Source organism: Cygnus olor, chromosome 1 (genome assembly GCF_009769625.2).
Source record: "Cygnus olor isolate bCygOlo1 chromosome 1, bCygOlo1.pri.v2, whole genome shotgun sequence".
Taxonomy (NCBI): Eukaryota; Metazoa; Chordata; class Aves; order Anseriformes; family Anatidae; genus Cygnus; species Cygnus olor.
The window spans coordinates 115908551-115930681 of NC_049169.1; the positions used below are offsets into that span (position 1 = coordinate 115908551).

Consider the following 22131-nt stretch of genomic DNA (forward strand, 5'->3'; position numbering starts at 1 on the left):
AGTTAATTCCTCTCTTATGAGACAACGGCCGAGAGCCAACAGTGCATTTCCATCAAACGCTTGGGCAGAGGGAGAGACTCAGGGAGGGGGAAACCTCCCCGCCCAGTGTCCAGACTGTGGGGAAGCAACTGACAATGAAAGGATAAGGACTTTTAAAAAAGAAAGGAAAAAAAAAAAGAGTCCAAGATGAATTCAGTGAAATCCACTCAAAGGAGAAGGAAAAAGAGGAAAGAAAGGAGGGAAAGGGGAGAGGATGAAAAACTAGGATGGAGACATGGCTTTGGCTGTGTTGGACAGTGACAGGAGAGGATCCAGCCACTAATGAAACCCTCTGGGAGAAGTTTCCTGCTAAAAGCCAGCAGCTGTGGACTGTCAGGGCATCAAGGCTTGTCCCTGGTGATGGTCCGTGAGCTGCTCTCCTGGCAGTGTACCCAAAAGCCACCACAGCAGTGCCCCTGAAGGGGAAGGTTGCTCTCGTTGCTCAAGGCTTCCCATGATGGCCCTTGGCAAACCCTGATTTTCCTCACATGGCTGCCGGTCAGTCCAGGGTTGTGCAGTTTGCTGTGCCCATGGCTTGCAGGGACACTGCTATGTGGTTGGGACCCTTGGCCCATGCTACCCATGCAGTTGTGAGAAGACAGGAGAGGCTGTGGGACAGCCCCAAGGGAGCCAGGAAATGGAAGGGGCTCTCCAAATGGCTTGTGATTCATGGCATATAAGTTAGCAGGTCATCGGGACACCAGGACATCTACCTGTTGTTACACAAGGCTATGGGCTGAGACCTGGGCCTGGAGGTGAAGAGCAGTGATGAGTCCTGATGATTCCCAGAGGTGGGACAAGGGAAGGAGAGGCTGATCACTGCCAGCCCCAGAAGGGTGCAGAAGACACACCCAAACCCCGCACATGGCCACCAACCCAGGAATAACCCAAGAGATGTGAGGAGGACTTGGAAGGTAGTGTCCCTTGTCCTCCGTGTCATTGCAGCTGATCCTGGGCCTAAGATCTGGACTCAGTCTTCATGGCGTCCGGCTGCTGGGCAGATGGCCTGGACACGCTGCCCTGGTGCCTGGAGGTTGGGTGGGCTTCTTGGACATTGCACATGCTTGCTTGTGTGGAAGGTAGGAAGGGAAGCAGTCGTGAGCTGCTTTTCTTTACCTCTTGCAATATCTTGGACTTTAATGTTCACACCTTGAAATAAATGTTATTGGTCTTGGGGTTCACGTGGGACCACACATATGAGCAGGAGGGTGCAGGACGGGGAGGGAGGTGTGGAATGAGACCCAACACCATGGTGAAAAGTCAGGAGGAGGCTGTGTGGGGCAGAATCAAATGGAGGATGGAGAAAGGGTAGTGAAAGATATTGACCAAAAAAACCACCTCAGTTTTCATGAGAGACCCACCCTCACCATAAGCTACTTCCATTTCATTTTCTGTAATACTTCAGTGCTGCCCTTTCTCCTGACCATACCATTAATTGTATGACATTTACTGTTCTCCTCAGGAACTGGAGCCTTATTATGGCATGAAAATCCCGGTTCAATTTTGTTCCTTGGCTAACATCTCTGGCTCTCAGAGTTGTAGACGAAAGCTCACGTACATGACCTGGATGAACAGCCAGGTTCAGAAATCAGGAGACAAGTAAAAAGAAAAATCAGAAATGTGTTATTTGAAAGCAGACACTAATGATCTCTCATCCAGTCTTCTGACTTGCTGTGGCCGTGACCTATGACTGTCAGAAATGGTGACAATGCTAATGGAGAGACGCATAATGGGTGATTGTCTAGGTAACGCTCCCAGGGAGCAGCATCACTGAACTCAACATGGTTTCAGAAACTGCAGGAGTGTTAGAAGTTTCCGTATTTCATACAGCTTTCATCTCTCTGGTGAAGCAGGTCAGTCACTTTCTGTACTACCTGGGCCCACAGTCTTTTGTCATCCTTTTCACACAGTAACCGCGGCTCTCTTCCGGCCTCCCACACTAAAAGATGAGCCCCTTTAATCCGCTGTATAAAGAAAATACAAGGGGCTTCTGCCCATTAATGGCAACAGCACTGAATGCTCTATGCAAACAGGAAATATATCAGAAAATATGTACATTGTGGAAAAAATGTTACATATGTGTGAGGTATTACGATATCTATGAAGACATATATTTCAAAAATCACATTAAAATAGTATTTCATTTCTTATGTACTGAAAAGGGTTGTTCAAAGTCCCTTTATACTGACCCACCAGATGTTCACATGGCCGCTTGGACCTCTGCCAGTAGCAGTGGATGCTCGTCCTTCTCCGACTGCTGCAGGTGATGCCAAGCTCTCTGCCCATGCCATCCCTTTCACCGAGACACAAAGGCCCACAGGCCTCCTTCCCCCAGACCTTCATCCCATGCATATGTTAGGCATGCTGTGCCAGGTTGGCACCAGCATTAGCAACCCTTCATTAGTCCTCGAGTTGTCTCCAAACTTCAGGATGTCTGAGGTCTGCCTGTCAGAAAGATGGAAAGAGACGATTTGCACTGAGCCGCAGAGCAGCACCGAGCTGTTCAGATGGCTGCCTCCCAGAATATGCATCTGAGGTAACTTTGCTTTCATGCAATGTGTAAAATGCCAGGCAGTTTTCTTTAAATAGAGCCGTGTGTTGCTTACCTCCTGTTTGGGAGCACGGGCTCTGGTCCGCCACTCAGGCTTTCTTGCCAAGAGTGTGAGCCAATCTTGTCCAGTAGAGGGAATTTACTTTTCCACTCCTTGGCTCCCAGCCCTCTGAATGATCTAGCAAGTGACTCCAGACACAGTTAATTTCATTTATTTTTTCCCCATCAGCTATTGAAGGTTCCAGTTGGGTCTGCTAATTTCTTCCACAACCTTATGAAAACAGCTTTTATAGCTGGGCTTTCCCAGAAGCTCTGCACCAAGGCTCCAACACGCTGGCTACATCTACCATTAGTGGTCAGCTAGGGTCTGTGTATGTGCACATGGACTGCATGCTTCATACGGCATACAGAGGTGCTGACAGCAAGATTGCAAGGCGCTTGGGTACTCTTGAATCCATGAAAATACTTTAGATGAAGGGCTAGGAACAGTGAGTAGGGTTACAGAGATGGGAGGGGACTGAGAAATTAGGGGAAGATATGGAAAAGGGAAGGTAGAGAGGGAAGGGAGCCTGAAAAACCACCAGAGAGCCTGCCAGGTTGCAGCAATCAAAGAGGATGCAGTCAAATCTGTCTGCAGGCAGCCGCAGCTCTCTGTGCCTGCAGTGCCCGAGGTCCTGCTCGCCCTGGCAGGCAGAGGGAGCCAGGAGAGGTGATGCAAAGTGCCCTGAGCAAAGTCAGGACCTGGGGTCAACTGTGCCACTGTTGTAGGGCCTGTGAAAAAGGACCCGATGTAAGAGTTTGTGACTTAACAGTGCTTCCTATTTGTCTTTCCCATGCTTTGTGCTGGCGAGTTTTGAGACGTAAGCAAGAACCACTGCTACCAGAATTTTAACAATAATTGTTACCATAATATAGGCCTTATTATTACGGCAGTGGCCAGCACTGTTGTATTAAGGATCAAGACTGCACCCATAGTGAATAATGCCACCTCTCCAGCCCACAGGGCTGTGTGTCTCACACACAGTCCCCCTGGACCAGCCATGCCAGGAGATGCTTCAGATCCCTTTCAGCCCACATTCAGGAGGGCTTGCCATGGAAACTGGGACACCCGTGTGGTTATGGCTGCACAACGCGGTTTGGGGCTGGGCTGAGGTGACTGAGAAATGGGGCTGGAGCCAAGAGCGAGGTAGGGAGCTGAGCTGCTGCATGGTGAATGCCTGAATGCAGGTTTTGGGGGCCCAGATAGACAGATCATAGAAAGGTTCTAGTATTAGCAATCACTCCTTCTGTGATTAGCATTAAATATGATCATTTCCAGGCCAGGTCCTGTGGAAACTTGGCAGTGTATAAAAAAAAAGTGTGCAAAGAAGCAAGCTAAAATTTCTGTATACAGAAAGTCCTACGCTTCCCATATGCGTATGAAAGGGAGTTAAAGCTGGAGTGCAAAAGTCAAACGTGTTCTGCCGTGGACGTGATGGTGGAGCTTATGCTGGTATAACCATCAGTTTAGCCATTAGCAGCCTTACGGCCATGAAAAACTAATTCCTATATTGACTTGACCCTGACTCATGTTCATGGTGGAGAAAAGTCCCTCAGAAGTGGCAAAACCCCTGAGGAAAGGAGAGAGAAGATGGGGTGAAATATGGAGAAAAGAGGAGCTGAGGGAGCAAAGGGAAAACCATCACCACTCCATGGGCAACCAGGCGTTTCAGTAGGTTTGAGGGGAGGGAGGTAGAGAGACCAAGCAGTAAGACAAGGCTCCATGGGAGTATTGAGCAAGGCAGACATGCAAGAGACCCTGCAGGTGAAGGACAGGACCAGCAAGAAAAGGTTAGTGAGCCAAGGAGGCAGCTGAGAGGCTTAGGTTCTGAGTAGGTAAAGGAAAAAGGTTATTTTTTCATTCTCTGCTTGTTTTTCTTAGTTCAAAATACATGACCTTCCTTAAAACAGTTGAGTCATGCTCCAGCCACCCATCACCACCATGAGGCCAGGCCACACATTCCCAAGCCCAGTGGTCCAGGAAGCAACTCCAAACACAACCTTACACCCCCATCACTCCCCTCCAAGGGCACTGAGGTACCTCCTGCGCTTTGCATGAAACCTGAGATTTTCCTCCTTGTCCTTGCCCAAAGGCACTTTTCCTGCAGGGCAGGATCTGGCCCAGCTGATGAGCTGTTGTAGAGTTTGATATGGTAGGATAGTTCTTCTAAGGTATTTTCACCCACGTGGCAGAGTGTAATAAAATAGGGGGTTCTGAGGGGGTTGGACTTGTTAAAGGCAGGCAGTGATCTCCTAGAGCTGCACATCCACTTTGACAAATGTCATCTTTTGTCACCTTTCAGGCTGGGCCTTAGATTTCCGCAAGCTCTTACCACAATTTCTGAGAGCTCACCTTCTCTGGATTCACTTCTACATGAAATGTTCTTGAAAAGTGCAGTGGTTAACAATTGTAGTGCAGAACATATTTTTTTTCCAATGAGTATTACAGTAATTAAAGGGGATGTGCATGTGCAGGGACTTAAATACACAGAATATGAATGCCTGTGAACAGTAGGTATGAGGAAAATGGAGAGGCAGGAATGGGATCATCAGTTTGATTTTGGAACCTGTCTTTTTGCTGTCTGGATAAGCTGGTTTATTTTTAAAATAGAAATTGAACGGCAGATTCTTACTGGTGTGAGGTTCTGATCATTAGACGTCTCAGTAAGTGCCGTCAAACCCTGCAGTGGATTTGTGACCTTGTCTGACCGCCCCCAAATAGCCGAGGGGATGCTGGCAGAGTAGCCTACGATATAGCTGATGGGATAGTAAATGGGATAATTAATGGGATAGCCTGTGAGATAGCTGATGGGATAGTCAATGGGATAGCTGGTGGGATAGCCTACAGCCGTACAGGACTCTCTCCTGAAAGGGCTGCCACATGCTGGGGAGCCTGCAGAACCTCGCTGGTCTCCTCCATGGGTCGCGTGGTGCCAGGCTTCAGTTTGGGCAGGGAAGGCAGCCCCGAGCTCCCGTCGAACCGGCTCCCACAAGCTGAGCTCTGCCAGGCTCTGGCACAAAGGACATCAGGACATCTTCTTGCAGCTCCTCCATCGGCAGCCTCGGAAAACACCGCTAACAGTGCCAGAACAAGCTGGTCCCGGCCGCTCTGCGTGCTCGCAGCCGGGCACACAGCCTGTGCCGTGCGAGGGCGGAGGAGCCGCTCCCCTCTGTGACCCAGCCTCACCCGATGCTGCTCTTTCAGCTCCCGGCAGGCGCGGGCACTGCAGAGTAGCACAGACACGCAGCAGATGGCACCTGGCATCCGCTCGGAGAGTCAGCCATCGGGTGCTTTCCTCCCTCCTCGTTTTTTAGCTACACCTTCAAACGGGGGACACGCTTGCCAGGATGCTTCACATTCCCCTCAGCAGCACATGCCTTCACTCCGGGGGTGGCACGGGATGAGAGCGTGGGCTTTGCGTGTCCTTTGTGCTTCTGGTGCTCGTGGCTTTACGGCTGCTGCTTTTTCTTCCCAGCTAAGGATAACAGGAGGGATGTGGAAACCAAGCTGCTGGGTTTGGGCAGAGACAGCCCCAGCCCTGGCTGCAGTGGGTGTTCAAGGGCATCTCCAGCGCATGGCACAGCTGGGAGCCTGCTGGCAGCCTGCGGGAAGCTCACCAAAAGGGTCGGCACCAATTTAGCGATCCCGCTCCCGTTTCAGGGTAAAAACGATGGAGGAGGTTTCCCCCCATCAGTGAGTGCCGCTCGGTGTTGTGTGTGCGTGCCCGCGAGCCCGCAGCTCCCAGCCCGAGAGCAGAAGGGGGCTGTTGCCATGGGAATGGAGAGGGCACTTACGGAGAGCATCTGGAGCCGCATCCCTGCCTGCCCAAGGCAGCTGGATTCGGAGGGGAGCACAACTAGAAGGAGGTGGCAGAGAGACAGAGACACAGCAAAATGCGTGCACGTTAGAGGAGGGACCTCCCCAGAATGAGAGTGCAGTGGGACACAGAGGAGCAGGGACACCAAACTGCCAGGCAGCGGTGGCTCGGCTTGGTGGGATAAGCCTTGTTTTCCGCTCTGTTTGACGCTGGGAAAAGGCCCAGTAAAAGCCCGGCTGTAGCAAGATGGGATCTGCCTCCTCAACTTACCGGCCCAAGTGTATTTATTTGGATATTGATGGAAGAATTCAAAAGGTACTTGTGCATTGTTTTTTCGCAAAGTGGCGTCTCCGGACGCAGCGGCGGCTGCAGGCTGTGCTTGCTGGGTGTCCTCTTTCTGTAAGGCGAGTGAGACGCGTGCCTGCATTCAGCACTGCTGCGGGCTTCAAGCCTCTTTTGAAAGGGAGGGGGGTCTCCAGCAGCTTCTGCTTTTGTACACAGATTTTAATTTAAAGGGGAAGGGGCTGCTGGCAGCCTGCGAGCGCCCGGTGCTGCCAGCGCTCGCTGCCTGCGCGGGAGTTTCTCAGCGTTGCAGGACCCCTCTCTGAGAGCAGCCTCTTGACGTGTTTGCAAAGTTTTGCCGGCGGAGAGGTGTTCCCCGGGCTTTCAGCCCGGCTGCCGCAACTGGAGAGCACGGAGCTGTTTTGGGATTGCCTACCAGTGGGCTTGTAGGACGGGTGCTTTCCTAGCGGGAAGTTACAGGGCGGGCAGGTGCCGGGTGCTGCTGTGCGGCTGCGGTGCCGTGGGGCCCCGCCGCCCTTGTGAAGCCAGTTGTAAATGTCGATGGACGTTAATCAAATCTTGAACTCCTGTTAGTCTGCCTTGTTTGCTTAGCCACGGTTCACAGCACAGGGGAAACTGCAGGGAAAAATGTGTTCTGGCTGAAGGGGAGAGCTCACACCGTAGAGCAGAGAGCCCACAGCTTTTAAACAGGGAAACGCCTCCGTGTTTTTGTAAGTCAGTCCTCTTTTTCTTCTTTCTGTCGGCAGTTCCTTGGCCACAGACCGAGTGCCTTTTATGAAACAGAGCGAAAGCCACCGAGAGGCTCACAAGTAAGCTCTGACTTGCAAAATTCAAATATCCATCCTTTGTGCTCCGGCTCTAAGTTGTCGTTTCACCCAGCCGCGCCTTGTCTTTCTCCTTTAAAAAGAAACCAGCGGAGATGCCCTTCCCCTTCCCTTCTCTCCTGTGTATGAATGACCACAGGAACAGGGCAAAGGCAGAGCTCACTCTCGGCCGTGCTCTACCCCGCGTGCCTCCACTGCCCACGGTCCCCTCTGTCACTGCCCGGGGGACCCCCCGCCACCAGCAGCCTCGCTGCGCGCTGCTGTGGAGCCGGCCGTCGGAAACAGGACCCTGGGGAGTTTGCTCTTTTGAGAGAGTACGGAGCGTTTCTGTAGGTGTTGGTAAATCACATCGTTTGTCATCTCCACTGGGTTTTGGCTGGTTTTTTTTATTCATCTGTTTTGTTGTTTTGTTTTTTTTTGTTTGGTTGGGTTTTTTTTGCTTTTAAAAGAGCATTTTCACCGAGCCAGTCTCTGGAGAGCACTTTTGTCACTGAAAGCACAGAAGAGGCACAATCGCATGAGCAAACAAATGCAAACTCAGGCAGCATTAAGTATTTTTTTGCTCGATAAATGTTATCTGTTTCTTTTGTCAGATGTGAAATTCCATCTGTGCAATGTTTGGAAGGATTCCGGCTATAAAAATACCGAGTAAATGGGGTTCACCCAGGGGTAAGCAGGGCATATCTCAGATCCTCATGCCTCCTCAGTAACAACATCCCTTGGAGAGAAAAAAAGCAGCCCTTAATCTTCTGAGGAATGCAATATTTGAGGCTTCTACAGGGAACTCATTAAATCAATGCTGAGCCGGTAATGAGGTATGAGCTTCACTATAGCAGAGCTTGCTGAGTTTGAAAGGGCTCAGCTCCAACTTGCAACTGGCTTGCTGGACATGGCAGAGCTGTGTGATGGCCAGGACTGGCCATGCTACAAGGACGATTAGTCATGGTGGCAACTACTAACAGTCAGTTTTGTGTTTCCACCGCACCTTAAACCAGTGTGACCTCGGGGTGTGCTGCTGGTTTTGGAAGATGCGATTTCCCCTCTGCGCTGGAGTGAATGAAGGGACAACGCAGGCCCAGCGGGCAGCATGGAACCACCCCTGGGAGCCCGCATGTTGCAGATGAGCACTTGAAAACGCTCTGCAGCAAGAGCTGAACTAAGCAAAGTAGGTTTGTGTGTCGTCAGGTCCAGAGAGGCACAAGTGGGGAGGGCGAAGGGACGTGTCTCGGTGGTTTGCAGCAATGGTTGGAGCTGGAGGAGAGTTTGCTGGTGTTGAATGGACACATGGAAGGGAATGACTCCAGCACGAATGTCGCTGTGGGTGCTCACAACCAAAAGCCTGGCTTCTGTGTCCTCCAGGAGAAGTTTTTGTCCTGCTGATAGCTGTGTCCTGGCCAAGGAACAGGGGACCAAGGTGCCCGTAGGGTGACCACCTGCTGACCTGGTGGAGGCAGAGACACAAGCGAAGCACGAGGTGGAGGGGACAGCCCTGCTGAGGCTGCTGGAGAAGGAAGATCAAAGGCTTCACAGCACTACAGCTGCGTGCTGAACCAGTGCCCTGCGCAGCCCCGCTTCAAAGAGGCCATTTGTTCTTGGGGCTGATTGACAAATGGGGTTTTGGCATAAGGCTCCTCCTTATCAGTGCCTACATGATGTGGATGCACACCTGGGGAAATCAGCACCGCTGGATTTATCTGTTTCTAAAGGATGCTCTTGCCCAGAGACATTCAGAAGTTCATAAGCCACTTGCCTGCTCACCCACCTCCCTCTGCACTTTGCATTAATGTCCAGGGCTTCACACACCTGAGAAACATGTCCGTGTCCCACTTGTACACAGCTGGGCTTGCTGCCAGACAAAGGAGAAGATAGTGGAGTGGGGAACAGTGCCCTTGTTTCATGGAAGATAAGGAGACCTCACAGCACCACGGTGGGCAGGGATTTCTCCTCAATCCTGGAGTGCCACTAGATGGGGTCAAGCACCCACGCCCCCCAGCCTGCCAGTGGAGAAGCGAGGTTTGCCTTGAAAAACTTGAGCAGGCCACCAACAGCATCTCTGTGGTATTATTTGCCTTCATAATGTCATTAACCCTTTGGCTGCTTTTTTAAGAAAATTCCTGTCGAGTCTGTTTCGAATTAAAAGTCCACCAGCACGGAGCTCACAGTCATTTTTATTTTTTTTTTCCACACAGAAACTACTGGGGAACATTTGGTTTTGACCTTTGAGATTAAAGTGGTGAGAAAGCAGAACCAGCCAGTGGCCACATTCCCAGGTGGGTGGCTTCATGGCTCTTGTTTTCAAATGTCACAGGGTGGTGGCTTTGTTCACACAGTTGTGAGGAGTTCTTCTGAGAAAATGCTTGTCTTGAGAGGATTTCTGTTTCCAGTGTCTTAATCAACATCATATTTGTAACAAGGATGGAAAGTCAGAAGCCTACAGAGCCTGAATGAACTGGAAAAATGAGAAGGACTGCTGCTTTTGTCAGAGATTCAAGGAGATCACTCAGGGTGATATTTCTTCCCCTTCAGAAAGCAAATCAAGAATTTTGGAGTCATTTTGCTGGTTTACTGAGTCATTCTGGATGCAGAGCAGAGAAATTAGCTTTCTTTTCCTCTGAGAAATGTATTGACTCCAACCTTTCTCAGCATCTACTGTGCTGGCCCATCAAGCAGGACGAGATACCCACAGCTCTTGCTCCCCTTGGCCTGAGGTCCACGAAGAGCAGAACAAAGTGAAGATTGCGTTTTGGTGCTGCGGTTATTGCACTGAAATGTCAGGGAATAGGAATAGTTTCTGTCATGTGAGCTTTTCTTTTTAATTAGAGCAACAGCCATTGTGGAATAAATGCCTAGACTCCAGCAAACCCAACAGATTTTTCCAAAGCTTGCCGTGCTATTTTTAACACGCCGAACTGGATTCAGATTAAAAACAAAACACAGCAGAAAAATAGTGGCATGATGATCAGTTCAAGTCCATTAAACATCTTTGCACCCCTAATTGCTGCAAGACAGTCCCTGTGACTCTCTTGGCACAGGGGACAAGCATGCTCTGCACTGCCCATGTCTTCATCCCGTGTCTGTTTAGATGAAGCATTTACCACAATACACATTGGTTTTCAGGGTGATACACCAGGGTGTGCAGAGGAGGAGGTCACGGGCAGTCGGGACGTGGACACCTCTTGGGGCTGCTCTGCCTAGCCACCGTTTGCAGGTTCCTCCAATGCCCAAATCCTCCTTAGCCTCCTTAGTGAGGCATAAATACATTTTTGTGGGACCGAGGCCATTTTCTTGTTACTGGCAGCTCTCTGTGGGTGATTCAGGGTGCAAGGTAGCGCAGCTGGAGTCTGGCCAACCCCAGCTCTGGCTCTGCGACTGTAGTTGGCCCCGGTGAGCTCAAGGCGGCTGCTGGATGTCCTCATTGTAAAGCAGCAAAAAATATACAGCAGGTTCTGTCAGACTCCTTCATGTTACAGCACCTAAAGAGTATGTAAACATGTGAGGGAGTAATAATGGCTTCAAAACAGGCTTTTAAAAACTGAGAGAAAATGTTGTACTTGAGGCCTCTCTCCCCTTTCCTCCCGTCTTTCCTCCCCAACGAGCATCCTCTGAGCACATAGGAGGCCAAGCCACAATTCCAGCACAGCTCCATAATTCCAGCATAGCTCCATCATCCTTCCACGCCCATCCACCAGGAAGTCTTCTTTACCCGTGCTGAGCTTTCTGTGGTCACATGTAGTTATTGTACCTATTGCAGTCCATGCTCACTTTAGCCAAGACAAAGTGTTGTTTAACACCCTCCTGCTAACACTACTTAAGGATTTGGACAAGCAAACCATAGAAACTCACATTATTTATGTAAGACTTTTTTGGTAGTACAAACAAGACAAAGCCATTTTGTTTCTAGCACCTTTCTGGTTAACTTCTATAGCTACAAACTGGCCTTTCACCTCTCGCTGTTTTTCCTTACTCTGTTGACTAACATCACACTTCTACCAGCCCTACATTATCAAGCATGTTGGAACATCAGGCATCGTTATTTTTGTTAGTATTTTTGAAACAAGCAGCCTAGCTTAGCTCACATTTAGTGAGGACATTTGGTCCTAAAGCATCTTTATCACCCAGTTTATGAAACATTTCAAGCCTAATGCATTAATGTGCTACAGGGTTAATTGCATTTAGTACTCCATTAGAAGCAATTCTGTGCCCTTTCTGTGTTAATAGAAGCTAGAATATAAACATTTTAGTTAATTGTCAAAGGTTGAAATATTTCTGTATCTGCTGTAGAAACTAAGAAACTTTCAGCTCAGCATCACAAAATCTGCCTTGCTGGTTCCTGGTTGTATTCTTCCTTTAGTCATTATTGCTGAAAGACTGAATACTGTCAATATGTCCTTTGGTGGAGTCAGTAGGGTTCACAAGGTTCTCTTTAATGTAACCTCTTTCCTCTACAACCCCAACAACTCTATAAAGTGATGAGATCCTTACTTATAGTGTCAGAGACCACCTCTCTCATACTGTCCCTCTCAATGGATGTCCAAGATTGCCCTAGGGGAGTCACACATGTCATTGCATCATGGACATTTTCCTAAAAAGAGAAAAATATCCTTTCTCGTAGCTTTCTGTTCAGGAATGTTATAAAGGATGGGAGTTGCAGCTTGCCATACAACCACATGCCTCAGGATCCTGATGCATCAGCTCTGTCTGGCTCCTGTTTCTCTTTTCAGGGTAGCTTACATAATTAGGGAACTAACGGGATTCACCCCACTTAAACGTAAACCACAGTCATCTAAAAGTCAGTGGTGACTGCTCCAAGCTAGTCATGTAGGTTCCCCCACAGGCACTGGGGAGGCAGGCGGTATCTCCAGAGGATGATTCATCCCATCTTAGACTGGATTTTGGAGACACGTGGGCTGACTTTCCCTTTGGAAGTGGTCCTCTACCAGCAATAGCAGGTGCCTAGCTGAGCAACATGGATGAGACATCTAGCACGTAGACGTTTTGAGCTACGTCAGACAAATCCCACTGGTACGTTTCATGTAGGTGCCATGTTGAAACAAATGTTGCCCAGCCGCGCCACAGCTCGAAGGTAAGTGTGAACCAGCAGGGCTGCAGCACTCTGGCCATTCAAAGTGAAAAATCTGTCCTGTTCCTCACTGCCTAACACAGGCAGGGTCTGGAGAGCTCAGGCAGTTTTAATTTCTGTTAGGATTCTTTGTCAAGGACACTCGCTTTTTCTTTCCAACACAGGCCTATGCACACACACACATTTATTTCCTTTTCCCCTCTTAGCGAAGCTCCTACCACATCAAACAGATGGCAAAGCTGGCAAACTATTTTTAATACTGTTTAACATTTGAAGCTCAGAAAAATGGAGTGGTTTTCTAAATATCTACTGTTAATTAGTGCAAGAAATAAAGAATGGACAGTTTGGAGATAGCTGGGCTCGTGCTATAATACTTGTATCTGAATTCGATGAATGAGAAGCCTGGGAGATGTTTAGATGTGGGGTGTTAGGTAAGGCTTCTGTTGAATATCAAGAGCCATGCCTGATAAGGTAGGTACTCGTGACTATTTTTTGAGGAAGATCTATTTGCTTACTTGCCTAGAAAAAATGAGTTCCTTCCAGTGATTTCTACAGAGTTATCTAAGAGCTCTGTATCCTGCTTCATTTTGACATGGACAACACAGACTGCTGTAGAGAAAGGGAAAATCACCATGAAAATTTCACATCAGCCGTCTGCCTCATTCAGAAATCCTCCATGTGAAAACTACTATTACAGAAGCAGTAACAGCTTCCCTGGTCCATGAGAGATACATAACTGAGTTTTACCAGATTCTTTTCTGACGCACTATCCTTCAGTCTTGTTAGTCAAAGATCATCATTTGAGATTGCTTTACCTCCACACTTTAAGGCCTGACTCTGAACATTGCTCACTGAGCTGAATGAAAAACACCAGCAAGTGCTAAAAGTCTTGAATACAGCAGGCAAAAGGAAGTAGGACTGCAAACTGAGCATAGGCTGGCTTTGAAAATATTCCTGCATTATTCATCTATGAGTTTCACTAGGGTAAAAAAAAATGCCAGTTAAATACTTGGAAGGAAACCCAATTACCAACAACAGATCAGGAGAGGATAACATTATGGACAGGGTTTGCAGTGTACAGAGAAGATTGGTTGTTCTGAGGATCAAATATAGAACAGAAATTGGATTTGTAGGCCGTGTGTTTACCCATCCTATCTCAAAGCAAAATATAACGCAATTAGTTATAAACTGGTAGGTCACAGAGTATGCGCACTGTGGTCCCTTAGTAACATCTCCATCATGGTCCTTAATGCTAAACTGTTCCTCTAAGTGAGGACGCCAGCCAGACACCAGGACTCTCAATCCCTGCTCTTTCTGAGAGGGGCTTTAAAATCCTTGTCCCATACCAGAGGTGGATACTGTGGATTAAGAGAGAATGACCCCTTATTTCAGAGGAAGACCAAAAAAATATAAATATATATATATATATATTCCAAAAAATGCAGAAGGGACTGCAGAAGAGAAAGCAGCTGCAGTTTCAGCCCCACACAAGTGAGCTCTGGGCCAGGAACCAGACATCCGACTTGAGTCACGCTGTCCTAGTTCACAGTCACTGCATGCTTCATCAACATCTTATATCCACTCCAAAAAGCCTGAGTTATTATTCATTCTGCTTTTCCCCTCTTTGTTTTGCATTTGCATTACTCTCCCAGGCAGGGAGACAGAGTTCCCTGCTTAAATCAAATGACTACTTCTTGGTCTTGATGGAGTGTTATTAAAATGACCCAACTAAGCATTCAGGGAAGACTAGTTTTCCAGAAATTTTTCTGCACATGGTAGAAGTTATTCTAACAGGGAAAAAAAAAGGCAGAAATATGAAATAATGTTAACTCTCTAACAGGAGAAACTAATTGTTTGCAGATGTTGCATCATTTTGGAGGAACACATTCTTTCCCTCCTGGCACAAATCCAAGGGAGATGCGATTAACGGGGTTTACACGGGGCTGATTTTCTTAGTGGCATTTAAGTCATCAATCTGCAAGCTGAAGCAGAAGCCTCATTTTTCCTTCCCCATGCAGTGTATCACTTCCATGAGACCATTTACATGATTTAGGCTCTGTCTTTTCCTCAGAAGGGATTCTGACAACTGAGTGTCTTGTGCTGTTCATGGAAGACCTTAGCCTGCTACTGCAGCTCTAGAAACTGCTGTGGTCTCCTGCCTTTGACTTCTGTTTGCTCCATAGCAAGGTCTCATTCCCGTCCAAAGCAGTGCTGTCTTCCAGCCCCAGGCATTACTGCAGGGAGTGAGGTGCTGGGACACGTCGTGGCAGTGCCTGGCTTGCCACCAGGATAGGAAGGGGGGTCTGAGCAAGATGATGACTGGGTCAGAGACCGCTGAGACATCTGAGGTTTGAAGGGCAGTGAAATCCCTCAGTGCTGACTGTGGGTCTGGATCAGACTTACAAGTGGTGCCAGAAAAGTATCATCATGGAGACCTGGGCCAAACACCAATGGGTTCAGGACATCTGCTCTGCCAATTGCATCTTCACAGGAGCGTGGAAGGTGCTCATTTCTCCACCCAGTGGCAACAGGACTGGCTGTCCTCAAAGCTGCAGGTCAGCCACCTTCCCTGGTCATGGGAGAAGCCATACGTCCCAGCTAGCTGAAGTATGGCTACAAGCCAAATGTCACTGTATCAGCTTGATGGTGCTAATATCCCTGCAACAAACATGGACTTGAGGCAAATAGGATTCCTTTACTGGGCTGGAGCCATCAATAGTACACAGCACTGTCCTCCTGTCTCTCCAAAATGCTTTCCAGTTGTATTCCATCAGCACAACTGACATTGGCTTTATTGGGAACATAAACCTGCAGGCAATAACAGGAACAATTACATAGTCCTGGGAAACGTTGGAGGCTGTCTGCTTTGTTTTAAAAGAGAAGGAAGTTGGTTAGAAAAGCTCAGCAGGTTGCAAAAGCAGAGAACTTTAGTAGCATATGCTCTTTGATTAGGAAAAAAGAGAAAAAAAAAAAAAAAAACACACAAGAGCTGGGAACAACCATTTACATCCTGAGACGAGTATCAAAGTACAGTGGGTGATTCACAAATCCACTTTTAGTAAACCTAAATAAAAATGCCAAGTATGGAAAGATAAATAACATGTATGGAGATAGCTCATAAGCTAGAAAATAATATCTACAGTCTTTGTTTATCTTCCCACTCTTTCACTATTGCGTGGAGTAATGGAATTATTAACATTCATCCTGAATGAAATGAAAGCTCCTGCTGCTTTCTGTGAGTCAGGCAGCTTTCTTACCTTTAATGTTTTTTAAATATATATCTTTTTAGTCTTTTCCTCTCTTATCTGTCCCAGTCAATAATAATTGATTTCCAGAAAAAGAAGCCTCAATACCTGAAATAGCACTCCCAGAACAACACAAGCCTTTACCCTGCATTCAGCTGCAATTAACATCATCTGCTCAGCTGCAGCATATACAAGTTGTTGGTACAGAAGCAACTTCCCAGTACTCTGTCAGCCAATTTTAGCAGCTATCACTCCAACAGGATGCTGCGTTCTGCTCAGAGCAGGGTTTCCGTGCTATCTGAACCTGATTAGCTGTGTTTTATTGCTTTGATTGCTACTGTATTTTAATAAACAAGGGTCAATCACCGAGGAAGTTAGCAAAACAGCCTTTTAGAACACACCCAGGCATTAGTCCCACCCATTTCCTCAGTAACACGTATTAACTACCCCAGCAATTAATTGCCTTGAGTTTTGGTAACGTAAATATATTACCTAGTGTAAGTTCATCTGGGCTGGAAAACAGGGAAGGTGAGTGTATATTTCTGTATCAGTCACAGGCGTCTCTCGAGGACACGGATGTCATTCAACTAATGATGCTTAGCTGAAAAATAAGGGTGCTTTTAACCACCCATGTAAAGTGAGACCTGAAGCATTGCTCCAGCATCAGGTTTTGGTGTATCATCTTGCATGTACAACAGGACTGAGTCACGGTGGCCAGACCTTGTGTTTTTGTCCTGATTTCTGCAATATTTCAGGAGGAAGGACAGCGAGATAGGTTTACTTAAATCGCCAGCTCCAAAAATCATGTTTATAACAATCTCAGCCTAGACCCCAGCAGGGCTAGGTGGGCACAGAGATGGAGCCTGAGGGCAGGCTGGCCATGCCAGTGCAAGAGAGTAAGGAGAATTGAGGGGTGGATGAGAAAAGAAGCCAGAAAAGCCCACACTGGGACAGCAGCGTAGAGTTGGGCATGGGCAGGGGGAAGTGTCAGAGGCAGTGTTCACTGTAGCACAGCCTCCCCAGGGCTTGGCACTGCCTCTAAAACTCCAAGAGCTTGCATTGTATCAAGGCATTAGCAGATGCCTGCCCTCCTTGCTGGCAGAGCATCCCACAGCTTCGCCAGCATGGGCAGCAGAGGTCTGGGTTGGGCATCACGTAACATCCCCATGCTACCAGGAATATGGGATTGTGTTACTGAGGGCTGTATGGCAACGGGGTAAAACAAATGCTGCATTCCCAGCCCCGCTGCTGACCCCTCAAGGTCCAAGCCTTGACCTAGCAGCAGGAACAACCGCAGCCTGGTAGACTGCACAGAACTGGACACAACTGGAGGAGAAAAATGCTCTCTTCTGCTTACAGAGAGTTTAAGTTGGAGTAATCCAAATAGCAGTGCATTTTTATACCACCCAAGGAGCTCCCTAAATTTGGGTTGTTTTCTTCCTAAATCCAGGCTGTTGCTTCATTATATTTGCGGTTGTTACCATCCTGCAACTCTTCTGCATTATGCGATACCTTCTGCTGTCAGTTCTCATACATTACTGCTCTACTTCTGAATAGTGCAATTAGGTCTCTGGAGCTTTCTTTTTTTATTACAAAATAGCAAATGTATTAAAGCGGGAGCATATAATATCCCAGCTCATGAGTCAAATCAGATAATTGGAATGGTAGGCTGAGCCTTAAAATTGGCCCAGTTCAAGCCTGAATAGAGTTCATCTCCCACTGGGAGCTAACTGTCCTTTCTCTCTTCTGTCTTCATTTTCTCCCTGCTGCTGTTTGGTTTGGAAGGTGATCTTCAGTAAATACTGCAACTCCAGAGATATTATGGACCTCTTCTGCATCGCAACAGGGTTACCAAGGTAGGCCTCTCATTTATGACATTCATTTCACTTTTGCTCTGCTACTTCTAGGGACATTTTAAAGCCAGGCCCCAAATGATCTGGTTACCTGCTCTCCAGGCTTCTCTCTCATTCCAGTCTTCTGGAAGAAGAAGTTGGGGCAACATAGACAGCCCCAGCTGGAAAAGTGCACGAAGCCCTGGCAGGTGTTTAGCCGCCTTGAACAGAACAGAGCTACTCTACAAAAATAACACCAAGTGCAGAATCCCTGCCCAGAGTACATATGGGCTCTGCATGCCTCACAATTATACCATTTTATTCCCCATATTGAGTGAAATGCAACAGTATTTTTAAAACCTGCATTTTAATGGAAAAACTTGGGGCCAATGAGAAGCATTGCCACTAGGTGCTAAACTTTATATTTAGATACACTACAGGCTAATCTCAGGCATGGGACAGTCAAATTGAGTAACCCAAGAGAACCATTTTATAGAATAAAGGGAGGGCAACCCCTCAGCCGTGCCACAAACCCACCCCTACCAGAGGGCATCTGCTGTCTTGCAGGTGGGCCTCAAGCAGCACCAGGCAGATGCCCAGAAGTATGCAATAAGCCATGGTGCTTACCTCTGTCTGTACAGGTTTATGATACAAAAAAAAAAAAAAAAAAAAAAAAGGCACAGGAAAAAATAAGTCAGTCCTTTAATCATGGTTTTGTTATATAACTCCAGATCTGGGGACTGAAAGATAAAATGGTCTATATTAACTCAGAATTTGCATAGGTTGCTGGACAGAATTAATGGCCTTTGCTGTTTATCCTTGCTGTTTCCTCCCATTTGACATTAAAGACATTAGTAACTTTCCTTTGCCTGTGATGTCAAATACTTCCACCCCATCAAGCAGGAAACTTGGTTTAGGAGTCAGAGTCATTCATGGGTAGGGCGTTCACAGCATATTTGTCCTTTTATTTTCAGCAAAGGACTTCTGCAGTTCTATTCACTCTAATCAGGCTCCTGGAGCCTGCACAGACCTTCAAGGCCTACGTTTGAACCTATGATATCACACCTAGCACAGGATGAAAATGAAGGCTCCATATTCAGCAAGACATTTGTTTTGTTCGTTTTGGTAAGGGAGTTAGCAGATGATTTAAAGACTGGTAGTGATTTGTATATTGTGAGTCAATATATAGCCGCCTAGTCAACGTATCACAAAACATAGCTTTTCAACAGAAATTATTAGTTGATGAGTCAACAGTACACAAGAGTTACCAAGGAGCAAAGTTCGCTCTGAGATCAAAGATGATCACGCTTAACGTTTTGCCAGTAACATCTCTGGTAACTGAAATGGGCAAAACACCAAGCCTACCCTGCCCTGTGCTTTGACCCTTTCTGCACCAAGTTAAAATGGGTCTGGGGCAGCATCAGCCACGCCAGGAGTGCTGCACGAGGGAAAATGGCCGCGTGCCGCGCACGGCAGCACAGTATCTCAGCCAGTATTTCTCGCTCAAATAAACCTCTCTGGAACATACTTTTCAGAAACACAACCATCTCCCTCTTGACAGCAGACAATTGTATGGTATCCATTGACCCGACGATGCCGGCAAACTCAGAGAGGTAAGCCTTGCTGCAACATGCTCCTCAAGAGGGGAGTTGTGCCCGAGGGAGAGAGGGTGTTGGGCTGCAAGGCCTCTTGTAGGCAACACGAGGTGAGCAGCTTGCCAGGGGCAGGGAGGTGACAGCACAAACTGCCTGCTGGCTTATAATACTGATGCCGGCTGGTTTTGAAGATTTTTTTGCTTGTTATTAAAGTAGGAGTGATTGTCTGAGGAAAAAATACTGCTTTTAAGTATTTAATGTAGAACAGCTGTTCCCATCCCACTCTGTTTGCTGTCAAGGCTCCCAACTCCTTTGTTCCCTGGCTCCTTTACTGCTCTGTTAGGACCAAACCGTGACATCAGCCGCAAGCGAAGTCAAAGTCTTTGATGAGGTTAAGCCTCTTCCACGCTGGCGTTGGCCCTTCCTGTCTCCACATCCCTTTTTCTTTTTCTCCTTGGCTCCCTGTTGCTTGTTCAGCCTTGCACTTTTATTTTTACTGTGACTGCTCACAGTTACTACTTCTGCTGTTACTTATTCCATTGCAAATTTCATCATGACTTGTCACTGGTGTTACCTACACTGGTGCCACGTGTCAGAGCCCCAGCAGACATGATGCTACAATGCTACAACCTCTTGCTCTGGGTGCCATGAGCATGGTCCCCACCACAGGAGCTTCCTTCCAGCCTAGCAGAGCTCCTCACCATCTCAGTCTGCAAGCTCTTGAGACTTGCCAAAGAGGAGGCATTTTTACCATGTTTGTTTCACAAGAAAGATCTCCTTGTATCTAGTTCAGCAGTAAACTGAGGGTTAATAGTACATAAAAAGTGCCCCCTCTGTATTTAAAATGACAGATTTTGAGTGGGCTTAGAATATGTTCAGATATTCTGTGATTGTCACAAGTGATTGTCCTGGTCTGCCCTGCACTGGTGTGACCTCACCTTGAGTACTGTGTGCAGTTTTGGGCACTACACTAAAAGGACACAACTATTAGAGAGTGTCCAAAGGAGGGCTACAAAGATTGTGAAGGGTCTGGAGGGCATGCTGTATGAGGAGCGGCTGAGGTCCCTTGATTTGTGCAGCCCAGAGCAGAGCAGGCTGAGGGGAGGCCTCATGGCGGCCTGCAGCTCCCTCACAAGGGGAGCGAGCGGAGGGGCAGGCGCTGAGCTCTGCTCTCTGGGGACAGCAACAGGACCCGAGGGAACGGCGTGGGGCTGGGGCAGGGGAGGGTCAGGCTGGGGGTTAGGGAAAGGTTCTGCACCCAGAGGGTGGTCGAGCACTGGGACAGGCTCCCCGGGGCAGTGGTCATAGCCCCGAGCCTACTCCAAGTGGTCTTGGCTCCAAGCCTGGAGTTCAAGAAGTGTTTGGACAATGCTCTCAGCCATAAGGCCTGATTTTTGGGTGGTCCTGTGTGGATCCAGTAGTTGGACCTGATGATCCTTGTGGGTCCCTTCCAACTTGGGATATTCTGTGATTCTGTGATACTTTTCCTCCTCAGGGAATGCAGATGTGAAATACAAGCTGCTTTCTCAGCACTGCTAACATCAACCCTCTCCAACTCTTCCAGGTCTCCCTACAAAGTGATACCTGTTGCCACTGGGCAGCTCTCAGGTAAAACAACCCTTTCGAACTGAATTTGCTAAAACTGAGGTTGCAGTCATTTCCATTCAGAAATTATGTGGCTGAGATGCAAGGAAGAAAGATGATTCTGTTGTGGTTGAAGCTATGGCAGAATGAAAAGTACTCTGGAGGAAAGTTTAAAAAAAAAAAAAAGTTGTCCCCAAATTTCAAAGTCTTTGAAGATGAGGTGAAATGGCTGGGGTCCAGGGGACTTCCGAAGTGCTCAGCCTGGGCCTGACTCAGCACAGAGCAGCGGTTCTGCAAAAGCATTGCCCACCACGTTTGAAAGCCCATCCCGCAGTGCTTTGTTCATCCCTCAGCAAACCTCTGCTGAAAGCCGCACACTGCGTTTGAACCCTGTGTTATTTCCAAATGGCTGAGGAGGGAGCATAATTTCTGTTGTGGGCATAGTAGCTCGGAGTGTAATAAATATTTAAATACACCTGACAAGATTAAAGGAGGCCTGGATGAAAGACGACATCTGGAATACGTTCCCCAGCGCACAGCGGTGTTGTCCTCCACAGGCAGGACTGAAGTGGCATTTTTACTGTTTTTCTTTGCGTGCTGGTGTTGGGCTCAGGCCAGCAGCTCTTGGGCACTGGAGCAGAGCATTTGCTCGGGGCAATTCCTGCAGATTGTCTGACTCACAGCAGCCCTCATCCGTGCAACTGCAGTATCTCCTGCCACTTGCTCCCAGGCAGCCTGAGCAGGACCCTGGGCTGTATCTTGTGGAGCTGCCCTTGGGAGGGAAGGGAACATCACTGGGGACACAGTCTGGAGGAGTAAAATGGGGAGATAGGAGAGACGGGGCAAGAGGTTAAGATCATTTGGGGAATGGAGAGCACGTGGGAAGAACAGGAGGAAGCCAGGAAGTCTGTGTCTGAACAAAAATGGTTTACAGAGATGGTTGAGACTCCTGGGACAGGGGCAAGGCAGTTTGGCTGTTTTCCTGCTAGTTGCTTTTTCTTGCTTAGGCCCCTGTGTTGTGCGAGAAAACACAGTGTCTCACAGTGCTGTCTTTTATAGATGGGAAGGTGCAGGGAACTGAAGCCACTCTCTGAGGTGCCCATGTTCCCCACAGCAGAGATGCCCATAGGAAAGGGCACAACTAGGCAATGAAGGAGGATGCCCAGGTTGACATGGAGAGGCAACAGCCGGGCCCTTGTGCAGGCAGAGAGCAAAAGAGAG

At 47.9% G+C, this 22131-nt stretch overlaps 1 protein-coding gene and 1 long non-coding RNA gene across 3 annotated transcripts in view; one reads left to right on the plus strand and one right to left on the minus strand.

The window, feature by feature from the left end:
- Positions 1-6318: 6318 nt before the first annotated feature.
- PDE9A (phosphodiesterase 9A) overlaps positions 6319-22131 on the plus strand; it is a 44338-nt gene continuing 28525 nt past the window's right edge. Inside the window, exons 1-4 of one of the 2 annotated variants that reach the window (XM_040545399.1) lie at positions 6319-6762; positions 17685-17755; positions 19267-19344; positions 20891-20934. In XM_040545399.1, coding sequence (XP_040401333.1) covers positions 6694-6762; positions 17685-17755; positions 19267-19344; positions 20891-20934 — 262 coding nt within the window. In that variant the 5' untranslated portion in view covers positions 6319-6693. Of the gene's footprint in view, positions 6763-16377; positions 16428-17684; positions 17756-19266; positions 19345-20890; positions 20935-22131 lie in introns of those variants that run through there. The other variant, XM_040545400.1, reaches the window with a different exon arrangement.
- LOC121064138 lies at positions 12006-16214 on the minus strand. Its single transcript, XR_005816348.1, has 2 exons — positions 16008-16214; positions 12006-15462 (listed from the first exon to the last, which is right to left on the minus strand). It is a non-coding gene; the product is annotated as an uncharacterized LOC121064138 (long non-coding RNA).